Consider the following 21,098-nt stretch of genomic DNA (forward strand, 5'->3'; position numbering starts at 1 on the left):
GCAAAAGATGTTGGTTGTTCAGTCAGCTGTGTCTAAAATCTGGACCAAATACAAACAACATGGGAAGGTTGTTAAAGGCAAACATACTGGTAGACCAAGGAAGACATCAAAGCATCAAGACCGGAAACTTCAATCAATGTGTCTTCAAAACAGGAAATGCACAACAAAACAAATGAGGAACGAATTGGGTGGAAACTGGAGTCAACGTCTGTGACCGAACTGTATGAAACCACCTAAAGGAAATGGGATTTACATACAGAAAAGCTAAACGAAAGCCATCATTAACACCTAAACAGAAAAAAACAAGGTTACAATGGGCTAAGGAAAAGCAATCGTGGACTGTGGATGAAAGTCATATTCAGTGATGAATCACAAATCTGCATTGGGCAAGGTGATGATGATGCAACTGTTGTTTGGTGCCGTTCCAATGAGATTTATAAAGATGACTGCCTGAAGAGAACATGCAAATTTCCACAGTCATTCATGATATCGGGCTGCATGTCAGGTAAAGGCACTGGGAAGATGGCTGTCATTACATCTTCAATAAATGCACAAGTTTATGTTGATATTTTGGTTACTTTTCTTATCCCATCAATTGAAAGGATGTTTTGGGATGATGAAATTATTTTTCAAGATGATAATGCATCCTGCCATAGAGCAAAAACTGTGAAAACATTCCTTGAAAAAAGACACATAAGGTCAATGTCATGTCCTGCAAGTAGTACGGATCTCAATCCAATTGAAAATCTTTGGTGGAAGTTGAAGAAAATGGTCCATGACAAGGCTCCAACCTGCAAAGCTGATCTGGCAACAGCAATCAGAGAAAGTTGGAGCCAGATTGATGAAGAGTACTGTTTGACACTCATTAAGGCTATGTGCCCACGTTGCGGATTCGTGTGCGGATTTTTCCGCACCATTTTTTGAAAAATCCGCAAGTAAAACGCACTGCGTTTTACCTGCGGATTAACTGCGGATTTACGGCGTTTTTTGTGTGGATTTCACCTGCTTTTTTACACCTGCGGATTCCTATTGAGGATCAAGTGTAAAACGCTGTGGAATCCGCACAAAGAATTGACATGGTGCGGAAAATAAACCACAGCGTTTCCGCGTGGTATTTTCCACAGCATGAGCACTGCGGATTTGGATTTCCACAGGTTTACATGGTACTGTAAACTGCATAGAAAACTGCTGCAAATCCGCAGCGGCCAATCCGCTGCAGATCCGTAGCCAAATTCGCAACATGTGCACATACCCTAAGTCCATGCTTCAGAGACTGCAAGCTGTTATAAAAGCCAGAGGTGGGGCAACAAAATTCTAGTGATGTGTTGGAGTGTTTTTTTGCTTGTTCGTTTTTCATGATTCCATAATTTTTCCCCTATGCTTGGTTATAAAAAGTAACCATTACTGACTACCACATTTTTCGTTGTTGATTTCTTTTAGTGTTTCTTAAAGCCAGAAAATTGCCATTTGAAATTACTTTAGTTTTGTGCCATGTCTGTGATCTGTTTTTTTTCTACAAAATTAAACAACTGAATGAACATCCTCCAAGGCCGGTGATGCCATAATTTTTGCCAGGGGTTGTAGATTTTAAAAGTGGCTTAAAAACCCTCCTGGGTCAAGCGCTGAATGTCCGCAGCTGCTCCTGGTGTTTCCAGCATTAACGGCATGTGGACATCGCTGCAGTCAATCACTGAGCTCAACGGCTCTGAGCAGCTTGTGCCATTAACCCAGGCAAAACAATTGTGCTCAACAATTGACTGGAGTGCTGTTGGTGTGAAGTCAGGTCTGCAGACAATATTCAGGCACCTGGAGCAGAGGCAGAAAGTCACTGGTAGACCAGGAGAGGGTGAGTAAACTGCAGTTTGGCTCAGGTTTTCCAATTTAATATACATTATAAAATGTAAGTGTTCCTACTACAGATAGCACCGCACACTATAGCCCCTGCATGCCAAGCTGCGCTGTGCTCATATCATGCCATTTTAATAGTAAATTACTATGTTAATAGCACAAAGCCCTGTGTGATATGCTTCTGTTGCAGGTAGGTGCAAGTAAACCTATGAAAGATTAGATCTCAGAAAGATTACAGATTCTACTTTATTTTAGAAAGCAAAAGTTGATATTTGCAGGTAAAGATATTAACGCGTACTGGTCTAGAGTAGTTACTAGAAGCCTTCACTCAGCCGTGTAGGAGATTGGTAAAACTTGTCCTTTCTAAGCTCCATCCGGCTACAGATAAAGCTCCAGCTCCGTCTGCTCCGGGAGCTCCACAGTCAGCTGAGAAGTGTGTGGCATCGGGGTCATAAAAGCCAGGTTTACTGGGAGTCTGGCAGCATACATGAGGCTGAGAAATACAATTGGGGACACTTGGAACTTTTTATTTCCACTCAAATAAAACCATAGTTGTCCGCTCCCCACTCCTCAGTCTTAATGTCTGCAGCTTGCACACTTCCTTCTTCCCTTACAAGTGGCTCAATCGGTTTATGTTCTTTTCCTTGTACGGAACTTTCTGCAAATCAAATAAAAAATTGTTTTATTTCAATCTACCAGTTATAAGAACAACACAATGAGCACTAAAATGACACACAGATAAGACAAAATAACAATAAATAATAACATTACTGATAGCTGGACTTTACATGAAAAGATTCACAGCCAAGGAACATTGAGTCATATGTCTGAAACCAAATATGAAATAGTGAAATGAAACCCTCCTGATATACAGTGTCAATTTGATGGTATAATTACCAGGCTGTACGGATACTCCTGAGCCAAGCTCATCCCCGGTGTACACACAGGTCCATGCTACAGACCGTCATCTCCCTGTAGAGGGAGCATCAGTATTCCGTTGGAGCGGGTACACACACGTGGCAGTCTCTATTCCATATTATGGAGCAATCGCACACACGTGGAAGTTTCTATTCCATATTATGGCGCAATCGCACACACGTGGAAGTCTCTATTCCATATTATGGAGCGGGCACACGTGGCAGTCTCTATTCCATATTATGGAGCAATCGCGCACACACACGTGGCTGTCTCTATTCCATATTATGGAGCAATCGCACACACGTGGAAGTCTATTCCATATTATGGAGCGGGCACACGTGGCAGTCTCTATTCCATATTATGGAGCAATCGCGCACACACACACGTGGCTTTCTCTATTCAATATTATGGAGCAATCGCACACACACATGACCGTCTCTATTCCATATTATGGAGCGGGCACACACACGTGGCCGTCTCTATTCCATATTATGGAGCGGGCACACACACGTGGCCGTCTCTATTCCATATTATGGAGCGGGCACACACAGGTGGCAGTCTCTACTCCATATTATGGCAGTCAATGCTTAAAGTACAAGTACTATCTGTTTTTTTCACGGCTTAACTCATATCTGACAGTCTATGGGGTTTTTCACATGTCTGTGATTTTTTGCGGACCGAGTAGTCCAAGTGAAAACAGAGCAATTCCACAATTGTTTTTGGGCATTTCATTTTCAGCTTTCATTACATGGTAGAAATGACCCGGCAATATGATCCTCCAGGTGAGCATTGCAGCAATACCAAACAGGTTTTTTGTTTTGTTTTATTTATGTAGTAAATTTTTTTTTAGAAGTGTAAAAATAAAATAAATGTCTGTCTTGCCATGTTCTTAGACCCGTAATATTTTCAGTTTTCGGCCAATGGAGCCATGTGAAGACTTGTGTTTGCAACCTGAGCAGACGTTTTTATTGATACTATTTTGGTGCAGAAACAATGTTTTTATCATCTTCTGCTGCATTTTTTGTGCTGTTGCAGAAGGCAAAAAATTGCAATTCCTGTGTTTTATCCTCTTTCCCAAAAAGAAAAAAAAAATTGGAATGCATAATATACCTGATGAAGGCTGTTGCTGACACTAAGCTAAAACTGTTTAACCTTAGTGCCGGTCAGGGGGGTGTACACTGCAGAGGAGGAGCTAACTTTTTTTTGTGCATAGTGTCAGCCTCATAGTGGCAGCAGCAAACACCCATGGTTTCCTGTGTCCCGAAATGTAGTGATATAGAAAATAAGCCTTCACCCAGCCTCAGAAAAATGGAGACGCTACGGGTGTCAGAAAATAGTGTCATTTTTTTTCTTTCACCTCTTAAATAAAAAAATAACTTATACATGTTTGGTATCTGTGAGCTCATAATGACCTGGATAATCATAATGGCAGGTCAGTTTGGGAATTTAGTGAACATGGTAAAAAAAAAAAAAAAAAAAAAAAAAAATGTGGAATTGCATTTTTTTTTTTTTTTTTTTTTTGCAATTTCACAGCACTTGAAATTAATTGAATGTTAACCCCTTTACCCCCAAGGGTGGTTTGCACGTTAATGACCGGGCCAATTTTTACAATTCTGACCACTGTCCCTTTATGAGTTTATAACTCTGGAACGCTTCAACGGATCTTGGCGATTCTGACACTGTTTTCTCGTGACATATTGTACTTCATGATAGTGGTCAAATTTCTTCGATATAACTTGCGTTTGTGAAAAAAACGGAAATTTGGCGAAAATTTTGAAAATTTCGCAATTTTCCAACTTTGAATTTTTATGCCCTTAAATCACAGAGATATGTCACACAAAATACTTAATAGGTAACATTTCCCACATGTCTACTTTACATCAGCACAATTTAGGAACCAAAATTCTTTTTTGTTAGGGAGTTATAAGGGTTAAAAGTTGACCAGCAATTTCTCATTTTTACAACACCATTTTTTTTTTAAGGGACCACATCTCATTTGAAGTCACTTTGAGGGGTCTAAATGATAGAAAATAACCAAGTGTGACCCCATTCTAAAAACTGCACCCCTCAAGGTGCTCAAAACCACATTCAAGAAATGTATTAACCCTTCAGGTGTTTCACAGGAATTTTTGGAATGTTTAAATAAAAATTAACATTTAAATTTTTTTTACGCAAAATTTATTTCAGCTCCAATTCGTTTTATTTTACCAAGGGTAACAGGAGAAAATGGACCCCAAAAGTTGTTGTACAATTTGTCCTGAGTACGCCGATACCCCATATGTGGGGGTAAACCACTGTTTGGGTGCACCGCAGAGCTCGGAAGGGAAGGAGCGCCATTTGACTTTTCAATGCAAAATTGACTGGAATTGAGATGGAACGCCATGTTGCGTTTGGAGAGCCCCTGATGTGCCTAAACATTGAAACCCCCCACAAGTGACACCATTTTGGAAAGTAGACCCCCTAAGGAACTTATCTAGATGTGTGGTGAGCACTTTGACCCACCAAGTGCTTCACAGAAGTTTATAATGCAGAGCCGTAAAAATAAAAAATCATTTTTTTTCACAAAAATTATCTTTTCGCCCCCAATTTTTTATTTTCCCAAAGGTAAGAGAAGAAATTAGACCACAAAAGTTGTGCAATTTGTCCTGAGTACGCCAATACCAATTATGTGGGGGTAAACGACTGTTTGGGAGCATGGCAGAGCTCGGAAGGGAAGGAGCGCCATTTGACTTTTCAATGCAAAATTGACTGGAATCAAGATGGGACGCCATGTCGCGTTTGGAGAGCCCCTGATGTGCCTAAACATTAAACCCCCCCACAAGTGAGACCGTTTTGGAAAGTAGACCCCTTAAGGAACTTTAAACATACTGACCAACTATGCACTTATTAAACTGCGTGTTGAATCAAAGAGTGTTATAACTTTTTATAAAAAAAAGAAACAACTTTATTGACACAGACAATACACACATTTAATTAAAATAATGCCTCTAAGCCGTAGAAAAATTGTAATAACAGGTAAGCGTAGAGAAAGTTTACAATAATAGCAGGTAAGCACTAAATAACATTACAAAACAGCTTGATTTGTTAGTATTAATGATAGAGCATGCTGCGATAATATCTCAATTCAATTAAAGCATACTAAGAAAATATCTCAATTAGATTAGAGCATGCTGAGAAAATATCTCAATTCAGGTAAGCATTAGATAAGGTAAGCACTAAATAACATTACAAAATAGCTTGACTTGTTCGTATTGATGATAGAGCATGCTGAGATAATATCTCAATTCAATTAAAGCATGCTGAGGAGATATCTCAATTAAATTAGAGCATGCTGAGAAAATATCTCAATTAAGGTAAGCACTAAATAAGATAAGCACTAAATAACATATCTCAATTCAATTAAAGCATGCTGAGAAAATATCTCAATTAAATTAGAGCATGCTGAGAAAATCTCTTAATTAAGTTAAGCACTGAATAAGATAAACACTAAATAACATTACAAAACAGCTTAATTTGTTAGTATTGATGATAGAGCATGCTGAGATAATATCTCAATTCAATTAAAGCATGCTAAGAAAATATCTCAATTAAGATTCCCTGTCTGAAACATTGCACCATTTTTGTAAAAAGCATGCTAAGAAAATATCTCAAACATTTTTAAAGCGATTGTGTTTTGTTATTGGTTGTCAAAAGAGCATGCTGAGAAAATTCTCAATTGTGCTGAGGGCAACTTTGCTGATACCATGGACATAATTTATAAAGAGTGCAGAAAGCTGCATATCAAAACACAGTATATTAATGCAAAGAGCGTTAAGCGCTCAGTCAAAAGATCAATACCTTAATTTCATAATATACGCTACATAAATTTTAATGTGCAGACCCCATAAATCAAAACATAAATAAAGCTATTATACTGGCTCAAATGACCTATCAAAAACTGGACAATAAGATCTCCACAAGAATTTATGCCGACTCAATTACCCTTTCAAAAATGAGCAATAAAGCCGCAGCTATATTTAATGCTACTCACAGCCATGCAAGGATTATATCCATTTCATTGCCCAGTCAGAGTAAATACTATGACCGCACCTATATTTAGTGCAGGTAGAAACCATGGATTCCAAGAGCCCTATATACCAGCTTTAACCAGATCAATGCGCTCCAAGACCTACTGCTAACCTGGATCCACTTATATCAAAATACATCAACTGTAAAAACTGAAAATGTACGTATTACCTAAATAGGTGGTGCTCCCTGCTTACAGCCACACATGGCACGCTAGTCCTGGCCGAACCCCAACGCGCGTTTTGCGACAGCTTCTTCCTGGGGGCGTGTTCCCCTAAGGAACTTATCTAGATGTGTTTTGAGAGCTTTGCTCCCTCAAGTGTTTCACTACAGATTATAACGCAGAGCCGTGAAAATAAAAATTCCTTTTTTTTTTTTCACAAAAATGATTTTTTAGCCCCCAGTTTTGTACTTTCACAAGGGCAACAGGATAAATTGGACCCCAAAAGTTGTTGTCCAATTTGTACGGAGTACGCTGATACCCCATATGTGGGGGGGGAACCACCGTTTGGGTGCATGGCAGAGCTCGGGAGGGAAGGAGTGCTATTTGGAATGCAGACTTAGATGGATTGGTTTGCAGGCGTCACGTTGCATTTGCAGAGCCCCTGATGTTCCCAAACAGTAGAAACCCCCCACAAGTGACCCCATATTGGAAACGACCTCCCAAGGAACTTATCTAGATGTGTTGTGAGAACTTTGAACCCCCAAGTGTTTCACTACAGTTTATAACGCAGAGCCGTGAAAATAAAAAAAAAAAATTTTTTTCCCACAAAAATGATTTTTAGCCCCCAAATTTATATTTTCCCAAGGGTAACAAGAGAACTTGGACCCCAAAAGTTGTTGTCCAATTTGTCCCGAGTACGCTGATGCCCCATATGTTGGGGTAAACCCCTGTTTGGGCGCACGGTAAAGCTCGGAAGGGAAGGAGCACTGTTTTACTTTTTCAATGCAGAATTGGCTGGAATTGAGATCGGACGCCATGTCGCGTTTGGAGAGCCCCTGATGTGCCTAAACAGTGGAAACTCCCCAATTCTAACTGAAACCCTAATCCAAACACACCCCTAACCCTAATCCCAACGGTAACCCTACCACACCCCTAACCCTGACACACCCCTAACTAATCCCAACCCTAATCCCAACCGTAAATGTAATCCAAACCCTAACCCTAACTTTAGCCCCAACCCTAACCCTAACTTTAGCCCCAACCCTAACCCTAACTTTAGCTCCAACTCTAGCCCCAACCCTAACCCCAGCCCTAACCCTAACCCTAGCCGTAAGCCTAGCCCTAGCCCTAACCGGAAAATGGAAATAAATACATTTTTTAAATTTTATTATTTTTCCCTAACTAAGGGGGTGATGAAGGGGGGTTTGATTTACTTTTATAGCATTTTTTATAGCGGATTTTTATGATTGGCAGCCGTCACACACTAAAAGACGCTTTTTATAGCAAAAAAGTTTTTGCGTCTCCACATTTTGAGACCTATAATTTTTCCATATTTTGGTCCACAGAATCATGTGAGGGACGAGTTGACGTTTTTATTGGTAACATTTTCGGACACGTGACAGTTTTTGATCGCTTTTTATTCCGATTTTTGTGAGGCAGAATGACCAAAAACCAGCTATTCATGAATTTCTTTTGGGGGAGGCGTTTATACCGTTCCACGTTTGGTAAAATTGATAAAGCAGTTTTATTCTTCGGGTCAGTACGATTACAGCGATACCTCATTTATATCATTTTTTTATGTTTTGGCGCTTTTATATGATAAAAACTATTATATAGAATAAATAATTATTTTGGCATCGCTTTATTCTGAGGACTATAACTGTTTTATTTTTTCTTTGATGATGCTATATGGCGGCTCGTTTTTTGCGGGACAAGATGACGTCTTCAGCGGTACCATGGTTATTTATATCCATCTTTTTGATCGCGTGTTATTCCACTTTTTGTTCGGCGGTATGAGAATACACTGTGTTCCAAATTATTATGCAAATTGGATTTAAGTGTCAAAGATTTAATTGTTTTGTTTTTCAAATAAACTTGTGGATGGCATTGTGTCTCGGGGCTCAATGGATCACTGAAATCAATCTTAAACACATGTGATAATTGGTTTTCCAGGTGATTCTAATTAAAGGAAAACTACTTAAAAATGATGTTCCACATTATTAAGCAGGTCACAGTTTTCAAGTAACATGGGAAAGAAAAAGGATCTCTCTGCTCCTGAAAAGCATCAAATAGTGCAATGCCTAGGTGAAGGGATGAAAACATTAGAAATTTTCCAAAAACATAAGCGTGATCATCATACTGTTAAGAGATTTGTGGCTGTATCTGAGCACAAATGTGTTTGTGCTGATAAAGGCATAATGAGGAAGATTTCTGCAAGGCAAGTTCATCAGATTAAGAGAGCAGCTGCTAAAAGCCATTACAAAGCAGCAAACATATTTGAAGCTGCTGGTGCCTCTGAAGTCCCTCAAACCTCAAGGTGTAGGATCCTTCAAAGGCTTGCTGTGGTGCATAAACCTACTATTCGGCCACCCTTAAACAGTGTTCACAAGCAGAAATGGTTGTATTGGGCCCACACATACATGAAGACTAATTTCCAAACAGTCTTGTTTACTGATAAGTGTTGAGCAACCCTGGATGGTCCAGATGGATGGAGTAGTGGATGGCCACCATGTCCCAACAAGGCTGCAACGTTAGCGAGGAGGTGGAGGAGTCATGTTTTGGGCCGGAATCATGGGAAACAGCTGGTAAAGCCCCTTAAGGTTATTAAAGGTGTGAAAATGACCTCTGCAAAGTGTATAGAGTTTCTGACTGACAACTTTCTTCTATGGTCTAAAAAGCAGAAACGTGCCTTCAGGAGCAAAATCATCTTCATGCTGACAATGCCCCATCTCATGCTGCAAAGAATACCTCTGAGTCATTGGCTGCTAGGGGCATAAAAGGAGATAAACTCATGGTGTGGCCACCATCTTCCCCTGACCTCAACCCTATAGAGAACCTTTAGAGGATCATCAAGCAAAAAGATCTATGAGGGTGGGAGGCAGTTCACATCCAAACAGCAGCTCTGGGAAGCTATTCCAACTTCATGCAAAGAAATACAAGTGCATCTGAACAGCAAGGTGGATTGCTGTTGAGGGGAGATAGAGAGAAAAAAAAAATCTATAAATCTTCAGCACAGCGAGTGTGAGCGAGCTGAGTGTGACCTGAGCGTAAGTGTGAACGGCGGTAAGTGTGTGACTTGTGATTCAGTGAGGAGGTATTTGGAAGGCCTTTAACCCCTTCCCGACCCATGACGCCTATGTGGCGTCATGGAATGATCGCATCCCTGCAGATCGGGTGAAAGGGTTAATTCCTATTTTACCCGATCTGCAGGGAGAGGGGGAGTTGTACTTCAGCCTAGGGGGGGTGGCTTTGCCCCCACGTGGCTACGATCGCTCTGATTGGCTGTTGAAAGTGCAACAGCCAATCAGAGCAATTTGCAATATTTCACCTATGAAAATGGTGAAATATTGCAATCCAGCCATGGCCGATGCTGCAATAGCATCTGCCATGGCTGGAAATCATGTTCTGCCCCCCCCACCGCCCCCGATCTCCTCCCCAGTCCTCCGTTCTGTCCGGTACCCCCCTCCGTCCCCCTGTTCGCTCCCCCGTGCTCCTGTCCGCTCCCCCGTGCTCCTGTCCGCTCCCCCCGTCCTCCGATCCCCCCCCTGTGCTCCAATCCACCCCCCCACCATCCCCTCATACTTACCGATCCTCCCGAAGTCGGTCCGTCTTCTCCCTGGGCGCCGCCATCTTCCAAGATGGCGGGCGCATGCTCAGTGCGCCCAAAGAATCTGCCGGCTGGCAGATTCGTTACAAGTACATTTTGATCGCTGTGGTAGGTTCTACCACAGCGATCAAAATAAAAAAATAATAAATAAACCCCCCCCTTTATCACCCCCATAGGTAGGGACAATAATAAAATAAAGAAAATATTTTTTTTTCTTTTTCCACTAGGGTTAGGGTTAGAACTAGGGTTAGAACTAGGGGTAGGGTTAGGGTTAGGGTTAGGGTTACGGGTAGGGTTAGGGGTAGGGTTATGGTATGTGCACACAGAGCGGATCGGCCGCGGATCCGCAGCGGATCGGCCGCGGATCCGCAGCGGATCGGCCGCGGATCCGCAGCGGATCGGCCGTGGATCGGCAGCGGATCGGCCGCGGATCGGCAGCGGATCGGCAGCGGATCGGCCGCGGATCCGCAGCGGATCGGCAGCGTATCCGCAGCGGATTGGCCGCGGATCCGCAGCGGATTGGCAGCGGATTGGCCGCGGATCCGCAGCGGATTGGCAGCGGATTGGCCGCGGATCCGCAGCGGATTGGCCGCTGCGAATTCGAAGTAGTTTTCCATCAGGTTTGCAGTACCATGTACACCTAAGGAAAACCAAATCCGCTGTGCCCATGGTGCGGAAAATTCCGTGAGGAAACGCTGCATTGTATTTTCCGCAGCATGTCAATTCTTTGTGCGGATTCCGCAGCGTTTTACACCTGTTCCTCAATAGGAATCCGCAGGTGAAATCCGCACAAAAAAACACTGGAAATCTGCTGTAAATCCGCAGGCAAAACGCAGTGCCTTTTACCTGCAGATTTTTCAAAAATCGTGCGGAAAAATCTCACACGAATCCGCAACGTGGGCACATAGCCTTAGGGTTAGGGTTGGAATTAGAGTTAGGGTTGGAATTAGGGCTAGGGTTTGAAATAGGGTTAAGATTAGGCTTGTGGTTAGGGTTACGGATAGGGTTAGGGGTGTGTTGGGGTTACAGTTGTGGTTAGGGTTGGGATTAGGGTTACGGTTGGGATTAGGGTTAGGATTAGGGTTGGAATTAGGGTTACGGTTGTGTTGCGGTTAGGGTTGTGGTTAGGGGTGTGTTGGGTTAGGGTTGTGATTAGGGTTATGGCTACAGTTGGGATTAGGATTAGGGGTGTGTTGGGGTTAGTGTTGAAGTTAGAATTGAGGGGTTTCCACTGTTTAGGCACATCAGGGGTCTCCAAACGCAACATGGCGCCACCATTGATTCCAGCCAATCTTGCGTTCAAAAAGTCAAATGGTGCTCCCGCCCTTCCAAGCCCCGACGTGCGCCCAAACAGTGGTTTACCCCCACATTTGGGGTACCAGCGTACTCAGGACAAACTGGGCAACAACTGTTGGGGTCCAATTTCTCCTGTTACCCTTGCAAAAATAAAAAATTACTTGCTAAAACAATTTTTGAGGAAAGAACAATTATTTTTTATTTTCACGGCTCTTCGTTATAAACTTCTGTGAAGCACTTGGGGGTTGAAAGTGCTCACCACACATCTAGATAAGTTCCTTCGGGGGTCTAGTTTCCAAAATGGGGTCACTTGTGGGGTGTTTCTACTGTTTAGGCACATCAGGGGCTCTGCAAATGCAATGTGACGCCCGCAGACCATTCCATCAAAGTCTGCATTTCAAATGTCACTGCTTCCCTTCCGAGCCCTGACGTGTGCCCAAACAGTGGTTTACCCCCACATATGGGGTATCAGCATACTCACAACAAACTGGGCAACAAATATTGGGGTCCAAATTCTCCTGTTACCCTTGTGAAAATAAAAAATTGCTTGCTAAAACATCTTTTTTGAGGAAAGAAAAATGATTTTTTATTTTCACGGCTCTGCGTTGTAAACTTCTGTGAAGCACTTGGGGGTTGAACGTGCTCACTACACATCTAGATAAGTTCCTTGGGGGGTCTAGTTTCCAAAATGGGGTCACTTGTGGGGGGTTTCTACTGTTTAGGCATATCAGGGGCTCTGCAAACGTAACATGATGCCCGCAGACCATTCCATCAAAGTCTGCATTCTAAAACGTCACTACTTCCCTTCCGAGTCCCGGCATGTGCCCAAACAGTGGTTTACCCCCACATATGGGGTATCAGCGTACTCAGGAGAAACTGGACAACAACTTTTGGGGTCCAATTTCTCCTGTTACTCTTGCAAAAATAAAAAAATTCTGGGCTAAAAAAATATTTTTGAGGAAAGGAAACACATTTATTATTTTCACGGCTCTGCGTTATAAACTTCTGTGAAGCACTTGGGGGTTCAAAGTGCTCACCACACATCTAGATAAGTTCACTTGGGGGTCTAGTTTCCAAAATGGAGTCACTTGTGGGGAGTTCCTACTGTTTAGGCACATCAGGGACTCTACAAACGCAACCTGATGCCCGCAGAGCATTCCATCAAAGTCTGCATTTCAAAACGTCACTACTTCCCTTCCGAACCCCGACGTGTGCCAAAACAGTGGTTTACCCCCACATATGGGGTATCAGCGTAGTCAGGACAAACTGGACAACAACATTTGGGGTCCAATTTCTCCTATTACCCTTGGGAAAATAAAAAATTCTGGGCTAAAAATCATTTTTGAGGAAAGAAAAATTATTTTTTTATTTTCACGGCTCTGCGTTATAAACTTCTGTGAAGCACCTAGGGGTTATAAGTGCTCACTATGCATCTAGATAAGTTCCTTGGGGGGTCTAGTTTCCAAAATGGGGTCACTTGTAGGGGAGCTCCAATGTTTAGGCACACAGGGGCTCTCCAAACGCGACATGGTGTCCGCTAACGATTGGAGCTAATTTTCCATTCAAAAAGTCAAATGGCGCTCCTTCCCTTCTGAGCCTTACCATGTGCCCAAACAGTGGTTTACCCCCACATGTGAGGTATTGGTGTACTCAGGAGAAATTGCCCAACAAAATTTAGGATCCATTTTATCCTGTTGCCCATGTGAAAATGAAAAAATTGAGGCTAAAATAATTTTTTTGTGAAAAAAAAGTACTTTTTCATTTTTACGGATCAATTTGTGAAGCACCTGGGGGTTTAAAGTGCTCACTATGCTTCTAGATAAGTTCCTTGGGGGGTCTAGTTTCCAAAATGTGGTCACTTGTGGGGGAGCTCCAATGTTTAGGCACACGGGGGCTCTCCAAATGCGACATGGTGTCCGCTAAAGATTGGAGCCAATTTTTCATTCAAAAAGTCAAATGGCGCTCCTTCCCTTCCGAGCCCTGCCGTGCGCCCAAACAGTGGTTTACCCCCACATATGAGGTATCAGCGTACTCAGGACAAACTGGACAACAACGTTCATGGTCCAGTTTCTCCTTTTACCGTTGGGAAAATAAAAAAAATTGTTGCTAAAAGATCATTTTTGTGACTAAAAAGTTAAATGTTCATTTTTTACTTCCATGTTGCTTCTGCTGCTGTGAAACACCTGAAGGGTTAATAAACTTCTTGAATGTGGTTTTGAGCACCTTGAGGGGTGCAGTTTTTAGAATGGTGTCACTTTTGGGTATTTTCAGCCATATAGAACCCTCAAACTGACTTCAAATGTGAGGTGGTCCCTAAAAAAAATGGTTTTGTAAATTTTGTTGTAAAAATGAGAAATCACTGGTCAAATTTTAACCCTTATAACTTCCTAGCAAAAAAAAAATGTGTTTCCAAAATTGTGCTGATGTAAAGTAGACATGTGGGAAATGTTATTTATTAACTATTTTGTGTCACATAACTCTCTGGTTTAACAGAATAAAAATTCAAAATGTGAAAATTGCGAAATTTTCAAAATTTTTGCCAAATTTCCGTTTTTTTCACAAATAAACTCAGAAATTATCGACCTAAATTTACCACTAACATGAAGCCCAATATGTCACGAAAAAACAATCTCAGAATCGCTAGGATCCGTTGAAGCGTTTGAGTTATTACCTCATAAAGGGACACTGGTCAGAATTGCAAAAAACGGCAAGGTCATGAAGGGGTTAACAAATACCTGTGTGAGTTGCTGAATTGGGAGTAGCTATATTCATAAGGAGTTAACTTAGGGTGGGGGCTCATAATTAAGGGGATATAAGGGGCAGCTGTTTGGGGCTCAAGTCCTTTTTGGAAGTGCATCTGAACAGCAAGGTGGATTGCTGTTGAGGGGAGATAAAGAGAAAAAAAAATCTATAAATCTTCAGCACAGCGAGTGTGAGCGAGCTGAGTGTGACCTGAGCATAAGTGTGAACGGCGGTAAGTGTGTGACTTGTGATTCAGTGACTTTGGAATCAGGGAGTTTCCAAGGGAGGAATTGCTTCTGTTTTTTTTTTTTGTTTCTTTTTAATTAATACTTTGTATTTATTTTTAATTAACGTTTCTGTGTGGTGCAATCCCCATTAGGAAATGTGCTCCACAATTGTTAATGCCATCCGGTGCACATCTTGCCACATGTATGCAGTCCTTGACCAGCTGGTCGAGGGTGCATACTGCTGTGCGAGATGTGAGCACGTTGTGCATTTGGAAACCCAGATACTGGATCTAAATGTGCAGCTGGCAACACTGAGATCCATAGACAATATGGAGAGGAGTCTTCTGCTCACAGAGCAGACGCTCAATGGGATAGATGAGGAGGGGGATGGTAGGATGGAGCTGCAGGACAGTGTGGCAGTTAGCTGGGTGACAGATAGAAGGCGGGGTAGAGGGAAGAGTGCCAGGGAGGCTAGTCCTGATCTGGCACACCCCAATAAGTTTGCTAAGTTGGCAGATGAGGGGGGTGCCAGTACAGGGGTAGCACTGCTGCAGCCAGGCATGTCCTCTGAAAGCCGGAGGAGTGGCTGCTCCAGTAAGGAGGGAAATAGGAGAGCAGGGCAGGCCAGACAGGTGCTGGTAGTGGGGGACTCAATTATTAGGGGAACAGATAGGGCAATCTGTCACAAAGACAGGGATCGTCGGACGGTGTGCTGCCTACCTGGCACTCGAGTCCGACACATCGCTGATCGGGTGGACAGATTACTGGGAGGAGCTGGTGAGGACCCAGCGGTCATGGTGCACATTGGCACAAATGACAAAGTTAGAGGTAGGTGGAAGGTCCTTAAAGATGATTTCAGGGAATTAGGCTGCAAGCTGAAAGCAAGGACCTCCAACGTGGTATTTTCCGAAATACTGCCTGTACCACGTGCCACGCCAGAGAGGCAACGGGAGATTAGGGAGGTTAATAAGTGGCTCAAGAATTGGTGTAGGAAGGAGGGGTTTGGGTTCCTGCAGAACTGGGCCGACTTCTCAGTTGGCTACAGGCTCTACGCTAGGGACGGGCTGCACCTCAATGGGGAAGGGGCAGCTGTGCTGGGGGAGAAAATGGTTAGAAGGTTGGAGGAGTGTTTAAACTAGGGATTGGGGGGGAGGGTATTCATTTTATAGGAGGGGAAGATAGTGCAGATAGAGACCTGGGCACAAATAAGGAAGTTGGGGGTGGCGGTGGCATGGGGGGTGGGGTTAGAACAGTTAGTAATTTAAGAAAGAATAGAGGTACAGAGAGTAACATCAAGTGCATGTATACTAATGCCAGAAGCCTCGCCAACAAAATGGATGAATTAGAACTAATGTTGTTGGAGCATAATTATGACATGGTGGGGATATGAGACGTGGCTGGATGAGAGCCATGACTGGGCTGTTACCTTGCAGGGCTATAGCCTGTTCAGAAATGACCGTACAGATAAGCGAGGGGGAGGGGTGTGTCTATATGTAAAATCTTCCTTAAAACCCATCCTGCGTGATAATATAGGTGAATTTAATGAAAATGTAGAGTCCCTGTGGGTGGAGATAAGGGGAGGGGGAAAAAATAATAAATTACTGATAGGGATTTGTTATAAATCTCCAAAAATAATGGAAGCAATGGAGAATAGCCTCGTAAAGCAAATAGATGAAGCTGCGACTCAAGGAGAAGTCATTATTATGGGGGACTTCAACTACCCTGAAATAGATTGGGGAACAGAAACCTGCAGTTCCAGCAAAGGTAATCGGTTTTTGACAACTATAAGAGACAATTACCTTTCACAACTGGTTCAGGACCCAACAAGAATGGGGGCACTGCTAGACCTAATATTAACCAACAGGCCAGACCGCATATCAAATATAAGGGTTGGGGGTCACTTGGGGAATAGTGATCACAAAATAATAAGTTTTCATGTAACCTTTAATAAGATGGGTAGTAGGGGGGGTGACAAGGACACTAAACTTCAGGAGGGCAAATTTCCAACGGATGAGAGAGGATCTTGGTGCAATTAACTGGGACGATATCCTGAGACACAAAAATACACAAAGAAAATGGGAGACGTTTATTAGCATCCTGGATAGGACCTGTGCACAGTATATACCGTATGGGAATAAACATACTAGAAATAGGAGGAAACCAATATGGCTAAATAGAGCTGTAAGGGGCGCAATAAGGGACAAAAAGAAAGCATTTAGAGAATTAAAGGAAGTAGATAGTGAGGAGGCATTAAATAAATACAGAAAATTAAATAAATTCTGTAAAAAGCAAATCAAGGCAGCAAAGATTGAGACAGAGAGACTCATTGCCAGAGAGAGTAAAAATAATCCCAAAATATTCTTTAACTATATAAATAGTAAGAAACTAAAAAATGACAGTGTTGGCCCTCTTAAAAATAATCTGGGGGAAATGGTGGATGAGGATGAGGAAAAAGCCAATATGCTAAATGACTTTTTTTTCATCAGTATTTACAAAAGAAAATCCCATGGCAGACAAAATGACTAGTGATAAAAATTCCCCATTAAATGTCACCTGCTTAACCCAGCAGGAAGTACAGCGGCGTCTAAAAATAACTAAAATTGACAAATCTCCGGGCCCGGATGGGATACACCCCCGAGTACTGCAGGAACTAAGTACAGTCATTGATAGACCATTATTTTTAATCTTTAAAGACTCCATAATAACAGGGTCTGTACCACAGGACTGGCGTATAGCAAATGTGGTGCCAATATTCAAAAAAGGGGCAAAAACTGAACTCGGTAATTATAGGCCAGTAAGTTTAACCTCTACTGTGGGTAAAATCCTGGAGGGCATTCTAAGGGATACTATACTGGAGTATCTGAAGAGGAATAACCTTATGACCCAGTATCAGCACGGGTTTACTAGGGACCGTTCATGTCAGACTAATTTGATCAGCTTCTATGAAGAGGTAAGTTCCGGACTGGACCAAGGGAACCCAGTGGACGTAGTGTATATGGACTTTTCCAAAGCTTTTGATACGGTGCCACACAAAAGGTTGATACATAAAATGAGAGTAATGGGGATAGGGGAAAATATGTGTAAGTGGGTTGAGAGCTGGCTCAGGGATAGGAAACAAAGGGTGGTTATTAATGGAGCACACTCGGACTGGGTTGCGGTTAGCAGTGGGGTACCACAAGGGTCAGTATTGGGCCCTCTTCTTTTTAACATATTTATTAATGACCTTGTAGGGGGCATTCAGAGTAGAATTTCAATATTTGCAGATGACACTAAACTCTGCAGGGTAATCAATACAGGGGAGGACAATTTTATATTACAGGATGATTTATGTAAACTAGAAGCTTGGGCTGATAAATGGCAAATGAGCTTTAATGGGGATAAATGTAAGGTCATGCACTTGGGTAGAAGTAATAAGATGTATAACTATGTGCTTAATTCTAAAACTCTGGGCAAAACCGTCAATGAAAAAGACCTGGGTATATGGGTGGATGACAAACTCATATTCAGTGGCCAGTGTCAGGCAGCTGCTACAAAGGCAAATAAAATAATGGGATGTATTAAAAGAGGCATAGATGCTCATGAGGAGAACATAATTTTACCTCTATACAAGTCACTAGTGCGACCACACTTAGAATACTGTGCACAGTTCTGGTCTCCGGTGTATAAGAAAGACATAGCTGAACTGGAGCGGGTGCAGAGAAGAGCGACCAAGGTTATTAGAGGACTGGGGGGTCTGCAATACCAAGATAGGTTATTACACTTGGGGCTATTTAGTTTGGAAAAACGAAGACTAAGGGGTGATCTTATTTTAATGTATAAATATATGAGGGGACAGTACAAAGACCTTTCTGATGATCTTTTTAATCATAGACCTGAGACAGGGACAAGGGGGCATCCTCTACGTCTGGAGGAAAGAAGGTTTAAGCATAACAACAGACGCGGATTCTTTACTGTAAGAGCAGTGAGACTATGGAACTCTCTGCCGTATGATGTTGTAATGAGTGATTCATTAATTAAATTTAAGAGGGGACTGGATACCTTTCTGGAAAAGTATAATGTTACAGGGTATATACACTAGATTCCTTGATAAGGCGTTGATCCAGGGAACTAGTCTGATTGCCGTATGTGGAGTCGGGAAGAAATTTTTTTCCCCATGGTGGAGTTACTCTTTGCCACATGGGTTTTTTTTGCCTTCCTCTGGATCAACATGTTAGGGCATGTTAGGTTAGGCTATGGGTTGAACTAGATGGACTTACAGTCTTCCTTCAACCTTAATAACTATGTAACTATGTAACAAGCAGAAACTCTCCAAAAACTCACAAGTTCAATGGATACAAGAATTGTGAAGGTGACATCAAAGAAGGGTCCTATGTTAACATGTAACTTGGCCTGTTGGGATGTGTTGGCGTTAAATAGCTTTTTTGTTCAGTGAATGTGACCTCCTAATGCTGCAAATTCCACAAATGAGCATTTTCAGTTCTTTAAAACATATCAAATGTTTAGAAATTCTACTGTGCATAATAATTTGGAACAGTGCATTTTGAGTTTTTATTCATTTTGGAGATTATACTGTTATCATTGGGAGGTTTCTTCAATAAAATTCGATGTATAATCTAACGGGTGATGACTTTTATTAGACTGACTGTCATTTGCACTGACCATTTAGGAAAATCTGATAAAAATGTAATTTGCATAATAATTTGGAACATAGTGTAAAGTGTTGTTTTTTTGCCTGTTTTTTTTTTGTTTGTTTTTTTCTACGGTGTTCACTGAAGGGGTTAACTAGTGATATAGTTTTATAGGTGGGGTCGTTACGGACGCGGCGATACTAAATATGTGTACTTTTATTGTTTTATTTTTTTTATTTAGATAAAGAAATGTATTTATGGGAATAATATTTTTTTTTCTTTATTTAGGAATTTTTTTTTTTTTTTTTTTTACACATGTGGAAATTTTTTTTTTTACTTTGTCCCAGGGGGGGACATCACAGATCGGTGATCTGACAGTTTGCACAGCACTCTGTCAGATCACCGATCTGACATACAGCACTGCAGGCTTACCAGCGCCTGCTCTGAGCAGGCACTTGGTAAGCCACCTCCCTCCCTGCAGGACCCGGATGCCGCGGCCATCTTGGATCCGGGCACCTGCAGCGAGGAGGAGGTAAGAGACCCTCGCAGCAACGCGATCACATCGCGTTGCTCCGGGGGTCTCAGGGAAGCCCGCAGGGAGCCCCCTCCCTGCGCGATGCTTCCCTGTATCGCCGGTACACCGCGATCATGTTTGATCGCGGTGTGCCGGGGGTTAATGTGCCGGGGGCGGTCCGTGACCGCTCCTGGCACATAGTGCCGGATGTCAGCTGAGATAATCAGCTGACACCCGGCCGCGATCGGCCGCGCTCCCCCCGTGAGCGCCGCCGATCGCGCTGGACGTACTATCCCGTCGGTGGTCATACGGGCCCACCCCACCTCGACGGGATAGTACGTCCAATGTCAGAAAGGGGTTAATGTCCACAATTATATAATAGCTATGGCACAAAAATATTCATGATAAGGGAACTACACCAATACTCACTTTCTTTTTCCTTTGAACCTGACAGATTCAGCGTTGTGTTGAGGTGGTTTGTTTTTTGGTACGATTTCTTTATATATTTTCTTTCTACAGTAGAAAAAGGTAAAAACACACAAGTTACACCATTTTATCCCAAATAAACTGTACTGAATAATGAAAAGAGATGTGGGGAAAACAAGTGCACCGTAAACATATCTGTACTAGAAAGTCAGCGCATAAATAGCAGTCCCGCATATAGTCTGATCACATTATGTATTAAAGTATTAAACTGAAGTATTTGCACCTCCCGTTAGCTATACATACCCCCTCCTGCAGCCACTGCGCTACATATTCTAAACAGTAGGACAAGTAAAAGCTTAATAATGTACATATGGAGGGTCATAATTGTGGAAAACAAATGGTATGGCAGTTGTATCCCCCAGTACAGTAGGAGAAAATACATTTATTAGTAACAAAAAAATCTATTTTCTGTTATTGGGGGACAAAGCACATTGGGACATTTAAAAAAGTCCCTAGAGGTGTAAAAAAATAGGAAACTGTAATAGACTGTCATAAAGGGAATCTGTCAGCAGGTTTTTTCTTTGTACTCTGAAGGTAGAATGAGGTGGGGGCAGAGGCCCTGATATCAGTGATGTGTCACTTATTAGGCTGTGTGCTTAGGAGA

General features: G+C 42.3%; 1 protein-coding gene across 9 annotated transcripts in view; it reads right to left on the reverse strand.

Moving 5' to 3' along the window:
• Positions 1–2,070: 2,070 nt before the first annotated feature.
• Positions 2,071–21,098, reverse strand: part of L3MBTL2 (L3MBTL histone methyl-lysine binding protein 2) — a 241,087-nt gene continuing 222,059 nt past the window's right edge. For 8 of the 9 annotated variants that reach the window (XM_077275928.1, XM_077275934.1, XM_077275929.1 and 5 more), the window contains 2 exons: positions 20,438–20,521; positions 2,251–2,506 (listed from right to left, as the gene is read on the reverse strand). In XM_077275928.1, coding sequence (XP_077132043.1) covers positions 2,385–2,506; positions 20,438–20,521 — 206 coding nt within the window. In that variant the 3' untranslated portion in view covers positions 2,251–2,384. Of the gene's footprint in view, positions 2,507–20,437; positions 20,522–21,098 lie in introns of all 9 variants that reach the window. The other variant, XM_077275930.1, reaches the window with a different exon arrangement.

The sequence above is a fragment of the Ranitomeya variabilis genome, chromosome 8 (assembly GCF_051348905.1).
Source record: "Ranitomeya variabilis isolate aRanVar5 chromosome 8, aRanVar5.hap1, whole genome shotgun sequence".
Taxonomy (NCBI): domain Eukaryota; kingdom Metazoa; phylum Chordata; class Amphibia; order Anura; family Dendrobatidae; genus Ranitomeya; species Ranitomeya variabilis.